Here is a 6,984-nt window from a genome sequence, read left to right on the forward strand (position 1 = left end):
GTCACGGATCCTGCTCCCTGCTCCTTTCATTCCGTGGTGTTTGAGTACAAGACCTTCAGTAACCTTCAATGTCTCTCACGTTATGTTTTTCCACAGTTGAGTTTTCAGCCATTGTCCACAACATCCTGACAACCCCCTGACAACCCCACTGTTATATCTAACACAGAGTCCCGAGAGTATTATGTGGTTGTCATGCTTTTGGATAACTACAGGCAACAGATGGGGGGGGGGGGGGGGACACACACAATACAGGCTTATAATGGCATGATAGTCAACTTTTCCAAAAGCTGTCTACCTTATTGAAATAATTTCAGCCACAGAAAATAGCGATTCATATTCAGCAGAATATTTATTTTTCAGAAACAGGATGGGTCACAAACACTCTGATAGCAAATGTTGTTCGTTATTCCTACTTATCCTAATTCTACTTCCTGGAACTCCAGTAAGGCTTCCTATAATTGGCGGATATCGTAAAAACAGGTATATTATCGACCTATCAGGAGAAGAGGCATTGCAGTGTTATTAACAGTACTCCTCAGGTATTGTCTTCGACAGCTCTCCTCTTTAGTCGTAACGGTGTGTGGTGTTTGCGGGTGTGCGTGTGTTTCTGAGAATATTATGCGCTGCCAGGAGAGATGGACATCTAGCTGGAAGAGCGGACTGTTGTGGTTGTGACTGTGGTTTTCGATCCCCCTGCAGAAAGAAAAGGAGTTACAACATGCTGATAACCTACTATCACAACCATCATATATTATCATTATAAAGCCATTATATAAAATAGATGTTATTTACCTGAGCCAACAGTTCTGAAAAGACGGATGGTGAAAAGAAATGGGAAGAAATGTGTTAGAGAGTATAGCTATGTTGTATCTGTCTGAAAGACTAATAACAATAACAATGACTGATATGATTATTTGGGCCATGTTAAATGAATGGACATTTATGGGCATTTCCAATAGATTTGCAAGGTTTACCTGGACTCCTCCCCTTCCAGGAGTCCCCTGTAGGTGGCAATCTCCTGCTCCAGACGGGACTTGATGTCCAGCAGCATCTTGTAATCGTGACCCTGCGTCTCGATGCTCTGGCGCACCCTGTTTAGCTCCTGTTCCAGCATGTCGATCTGGTTCTGGTAGCCCGAGAGCATGGCGCTGTAGCGGCCATCTGTCTCTCTCAGTGTGTTCTCCATAGCTGCTTTCTGTGTGGCGATAGAGGTGATACGGGGTCAGTAACAGGAAATGCATGTATAGAAATAATGAAAATAAACCTCAAAGCAGCCATAGTTATTGCACTTCATCAACTTAGATAAGCAAATGTCAACGAACGACTTCTATTACACCATACCAAGATGTTGATGAACACAAATATGCCTGGCACCACCAAGCACACTGGGGTCACTTCTTGCTTATTTTAAATGAGATACTGAGTTCTATGTATTCCCAGATGTTTATCTTCTTTAAATGGCCTTTCGTGGAGACTGCTTTGGGGATGACGGCTCATAATAATGGCTGGAACGGAGCGAATGGAATGGCTTCAGACACAAAGAAACCACGTGTTTGATACCGTTCCCCTGATTCCACTCCAAATCAAATCAAAATCAAATCAAATTTATTTATATAGCCCTTCGTACATCAGCTGATATCTCAAAGTGCTGTACAGAAACCCAGCCTAAAACCCCAAACAGCAAGCAATGCAGGTGTAGAAGCACGGTGGCTAGGAAAAACTCCCTAGAAAAGCCAAAACCTAGGAAGAAACCTAGAGAGGAACCAGGCTATGTGGGGTGGCCAGTCCTCTTCTGGCTGTGCCGGGTAGAGATTATAACAGAACATGGCCAAGATGTTCAAATGTCCATAAATGACCAGCATGGTCGAATAATAATAAGGCAGAACAGTTGAAACTGGAGCAGCAGCCATTACCACGAGCCCATCCTCCCCAGTTAAGGTGCCACCAACCTCCTGTGCTTTAGACCGACATGGAATGTAGCCTTGTTACTGCAGCGGGATGGATTGAGATAGACTTACTGAGTTTGATAAGCCCCAGCTAAGTTTCTATGGGAGTTTGGCTCTGGCTCTGTCACCCCTGCATTCCTCTGGACACACTCATACTCAAGCTGTCTTCCAGATAGGGTGCAGATGCCCGTAAAAAGCGAGAAAAAAACCCTCTGCCTAACCCTAACCTCCCCCCGTGTCCACTAATCCCCCACTTATAGCCTTTTTCCACTGCCCTCCCTTTTCCCCTCTCCTACTCCATCTCTCTCCAAGTCCTCCCCCCTTCTTCCCTCCCTTTTATCTCGTCAATCCCTTTCAACCGCGTCCACCTCGCTCTTTCCCTCTGTTGAAAGAGAGAAGCTAGACTCCAGAGGATTGGTACAGAGAATGGGGAAACAGAATTAACTGTTGCCAAAAAGTGGCATAAAGTTGTGTAAAAGCTATGGCCCCAAAAACTGTGGTCCGTTTTCAGACGTCAGTGATTCTGGCTCACCATGCTGAGCTGTGACTGCAGCTCGATCTCCAGGCCCTGCATGGTGCGTCTCAGGTCGTTGATCTCCGTTTTGGTGGTCTGGATGATCTCTGTGCTGGTGGCCACCTCCTTGGACAGGTTGGCTGACTGAAACACAAACAAACCAGGGCCGCCATTTTTAATCCCGCTGTGGCTCACTCTCCTGACGAATTTAGACCACAATCTTCAAAATGATTAGCGTTAATGACAGTCAGTAACATATTTTGGTTTTGAAGTTGTAATTACAAGAGATTAGTGTGGGAGACAGTTGGAGAATTTTGCTGAGGTGTGCCATGGGGACGGTTACCTTGTCTGTGAACCATGCCTCCTGGTCACGGCGGTGTTTGTCGATGATGCCCTCGTACTGGGTGCGGATCTCCTCCATCATCCTGGACATGTCCTGCTGGGGTGCTGCGTCCACCTCCACGTTCACTGTGCCAGTGAGTTGAGCACGCATGGCTGCCAGCTCCTGTGGAATTATGGGAAATGGAGTCACTCTCATCCTCTTACTTTCTATCCAACTTTGAAAAAACAATCCCCCACACCACTAACTTTCTCCTCTCTATCGTCACTTCGGTGTGTTTATATTGACTAACATCTCATCACTGCAATGGAAAAATGTGAAGAAAGTGAATTGCCCCCCACACCTCTATGTGGTTCTTCTTGAGGTAGGCCAGCTCATCCTGCAGACCCTCGATCTGCATCTCCAGGTCGGCCTTGGTCAGAGTGGTCTGGTCCAGCAGGCGACGCAGGTTGGCGATGTCAGCCTCCACCGACTGGCGCATCATCAGCTCATGCTCGAACCTGATTGGTCGGGAGAAAGAGAGGAAGTTATCATGAGACATTTGAATCCTAATTTGTAGATTAGACATATAGCTTCGGAGTGATTATTTGCGTGTTTGCCTCTTATAACCTAGTGTTGTAATAACTGAGACTATGGAGCTGTTTGAGGAAGTGCCCTAACTTGGTCTGGAAGTCATCAGCAGCCAGTTTAGAGTTGTCAATCTGCAGCAGGATGTTGGCGTTGTTGCATGTGGCACCGTTGATCTAAAAGAAAACATGAAAGACTTTCATTGTTCACCATGGTTGAGTCGCAGTTAGTCAACTTGGAAGCTGATAGTATTTCGATGCGCTGTTGCATCTGTCCCAAAGCTTGTTGAACACACATTCCAGGAGTTAAAGCATAAAACCTAAACATCAATGCACTAAAAAAGCCATCTTTATCACCTCCCTGAATGACCTTATCACCTTCATGCTTGAGATGTAATTAATTTGCTTCATTTGTCTAATTAATAGCTATCTTTAAAAAAAAAAATCTCATAATCTATAAATGTCAGTGACAATACATACATTGTTTTTTTAACCCTCTGGACTCCGATTAAAAACTATACGCCAATCCTGAAGAATACTTTATAAATGTTGTGCTCCTCATTCCTACATACAGTACTGTAAGCCAATGTTCATTTCCCTAGTATCCTGTCAGCACTGCCTACGTAACACTGCAAGAAATGCGAAATGATGGATTTGATCAGCCCATAGCAGACGAGGTCAGCACACTACCTTGTCCTTCAGGTCGTTGATGATGGCCCAGTATTTGCTGTAGTCCCTCTCGGCGGCAGGGCCCTTCTTCTCATAATACTCTCTGATCTGAATCTCCAACTTGGAGTTGGCCTCCTCTAGGGAGCGCACCTTATCCAGGTAGGTGGACAGGCGGTCGTTCAGGTTCTGCATGGTGGCCTTCTCGTTCAGGTGGATGGCGCCGCCGTCCAGGGCGCTGGACAGGTTGAAGCCACCGCCGCCGCCGGATCCATAGCCTCCACCACCGGATCCATAGCCGCCACCGAAGCCGGCCCCGCCGCCGTACCCAGAGGAGACTGAGCGGACGGAGGAAGAGGAGATCCGGGTGCCACCGCCGGAACCACCTCCGTACACGCTGAAGGCTTTGGGGGCGCTGGACACGTAGCCCACCCGGCTTGACATGATGTTGGAGCCCCCGGAGAAGTTCATGGGGCCGCCGCCGCCGCTGGAGCTCTTGTATGAGTAGTAAGACATGCTGACTTTGCTGGCTGCTGTAGGTCAGTGGAGTGGCGACGAGAGGAGAGAGGACTGTTGTAGAGTTGGAGTCTCCAGGAGTGTGGAGTTGGACAGAGGAAGGCTGGATCCTGATATAGTCTGAGCCCTGGGGCGGGCCTCGTGGAGGTGGGAGAGGAGAGGAGGAGAGAACAGGGAATGGGCAGGGGGAGGAGAGGAGGAGAGAACAGGGAATGGGCAGGGGGAGGAGAGGAGGAGAGAACAGGGAATGGACTGGGGGAGGAGAGGAGGAGAGAACAGGGAATGGGCAGGGGGAGGAGAGGAGGAGAGAACAGGGAATGGGCAGGGGGAGGAGAGGAGGAGAGAACAGGGAATGGACAGAGGGAGGAGAGGGTGACTTTACAACACTCTCCAACAGCGTTGGCACCATCACAGTCTGTTTGAATTTAAGGACCAGGGTTCAGTTTCCACCCCTGTGATGAAACTGTAATGGAATGCCTGTGTGTGTGTGTGTGTGTGTGGGGGGGGGGGGGGTGCGCCTGTGTGCCGTGTGTGTGTGTTTTGTCATGAAGTTCGCCAGAGAAGGAAACACCGACTGTTTAATTACTAGGACTTTATGCCAGCCTATCAAACTATATCATGCTCTGCTATTTGCCTGTCATTAGGTATACATTGTTGAAACATTGAAGTATCCCTTTTTTCCAAGCTAAAGTAAAGTGTTACCTGCCACACCTAAAGTAAACATCTTATTACAGGATAAGTGCTAAGCATACTGTATCTATCATTAAAACTGTGGGTGTCTTTCATTAAAGAAACGAAACATGGTGAAACCATTAAATGCTTATTCCAAGATACCTATTGGTACATAGGTAATCAGTGACCATTTTGCTTATTCGTCAACGAGTGATAAAATGTATCTCAGACATGTGAACGCACTGTATATCAAAAATATGGATTTTATAAAGACGCAATGAATCTACCCAGAAAGGGTTGGCATGCAGTCAATTACTATTGAGCACTTTATTGACTGAAACATAATTGATATGGTAGAAAACATGACTGTATGAGGTCACCCAGACCTCTAATGTTTTCCATACTCTCAGCCTGGTCCTTTTAGGGGCCCAAGTACACAGCCCATTGTTCTCCTTCTCCTCCAAACATCCCCTTCAGCCCCATGGACCGTGTCCTGTGTCTCTGTGTGTTTGTGTGTAATGTGCTAGTGTGTGTGTTAGTGTGTAGTTTGCTCGTGTGTGTGTGTTAGTGTGTAGTGTGTATGTGTGTGTCTTCTGTGTTAGTGAACTGAGACTCCCAGTGCGGGAAAAGTATGTTGTTTTTGGTCGGGGTTGAGGTAGACTGTATGAGGGATGAAGGATGATGAGGGAGAGAGAGAGCCTCAGAGGGGGTTGTGACTGTGTGTGAGATCAGCCTTGGACACTGGCCCACTCCCACCCCACATCTGGTATCAGCTGCTGAGAAACAGGGAGAGAAAGGAGGGGAATGGGGCCTCATACCTCATACAATCTCTAATAGGGTTGTGCCTGAGTTGGAGGGGGAGGGGAATGCATTCTCTTTTTCTTCATACATGTGAGAGATGTTAGTAAATTCGATGGGAAACCACTCCCTGAGTGGAGAAGAAGAATTGCACGTAAAACCTTTTTACAGAATAATCCAACAATCCATACAGCAGCAAACACATCACAATGTCGCTGACTTTAGACATTGTGCAGGCTGTGCAGGCTGTGAAGTGTAAGATTAGCTTTAATCCATAGTAGAAATTGAAACATCTCCAATGCAATTTCGTATTCAAAACATCTCCCAACGTAATTTTGCATGAATTCATTCATTGAATTGCAGTAAATCTTCTGTATTCATTGGATCAAAATCAAATACCGAATATAGAATCAACCCTGGTTCTGGAAGTCTCTCTGCTTCATGGAAGTTTTCCACTCTTGCTCAACCCGGCGGCTGCCAGTACCTGGCCTTGGCACAGGTGGTGAGAAGTGGGCATAGCGGGCAGATACCGGGCCGGTGAGTCGTCTGGACCAGCAGAAGGATGCGGTCACTGACTCACACAGACACGGAGCTTTGCCACCTGTAAAAATCAACACAGTGACATAGGCTCACGTCTCGGTGCCTGTTTTCACTTGCACTGAATGAATCATTCACGTTTACAGAGGTGACCGGAACTTTTTTTTCCGTGTAGAATGTCTGTTTTCCTGCCATAAAGATACTGTAGAGATTGTTATGAGTATATATATATATCGAGTCTCAATCCTAAATTGACAAGACAATAAGGTGATATTTGCTGATGAAAAGTATGTGATATAGCAGTCACAAAAGGTGTGGCTGACCTATCTGAACTCTACAATACAACTCTGTTTGAAGAATATGGCAGCTGCTGTAGCTATGGTGTTACTATGAATGGAATAATAACCCAAAAGATATCCTTAGCTGTCT

At 46.5% G+C, this 6,984-nt stretch overlaps 1 protein-coding gene across 1 annotated transcript; it reads right to left on the minus strand.

Annotated features, from left to right (window-relative positions):
• Nucleotides 1–324: 324 nt before the first annotated feature.
• On the minus strand, nucleotides 325–4,906 carry LOC135523363 (keratin, type I cytoskeletal 13-like). The gene is made up of 8 exons (XM_064949990.1): nucleotides 4,057–4,906; nucleotides 3,461–3,543; nucleotides 3,144–3,300; nucleotides 2,804–2,965; nucleotides 2,479–2,604; nucleotides 975–1,195; nucleotides 793–806; nucleotides 325–693 (listed from the first exon to the last, which is right to left on the minus strand). The coding sequence occupies exons 1-8, from the start codon at nucleotides 4,546–4,548 to the stop codon at nucleotides 644–646; spliced, it is 1,305 nt and encodes a 434-aa protein (XP_064806062.1). The 5' UTR covers nucleotides 4,549–4,906; the 3' UTR covers nucleotides 325–643.
• Between the last annotated feature and the right edge of the window lie 2,078 nt (nucleotides 4,907–6,984).

Source organism: Oncorhynchus masou, chromosome 4 (assembly GCF_036934945.1).
Source record: "Oncorhynchus masou masou isolate Uvic2021 chromosome 4, UVic_Omas_1.1, whole genome shotgun sequence".
In the NCBI taxonomy this organism is placed as follows: domain Eukaryota; kingdom Metazoa; phylum Chordata; class Actinopteri; order Salmoniformes; family Salmonidae; genus Oncorhynchus; species Oncorhynchus masou.

What these genes read in the sequence shown, in the direction of transcription:
- LOC135523363 (XM_064949990.1), bottom strand. Translation starts at nt 4,548, where the DNA reads ATGTCTTACTACTCATACAAGAGCTCCAGCGGCGGCGGCGGCCCCATG. An exon ending in TCAACGACCTGAAGGACAAG is followed by an intron (nt 3,544 to 4,056) that starts GTAGTGTGCTGA and finishes GTTTTCTTTTAG; the next exon opens with ATCAACGGTGCCACATGCAA. An exon ending in TGCAGTCACAGCTCAGCATG is followed by an intron (nt 1,196 to 2,478) that starts GTGAGCCAGAAT and finishes ATCGCCACACAG; the next exon opens with AAAGCAGCTATGGAGAACAC.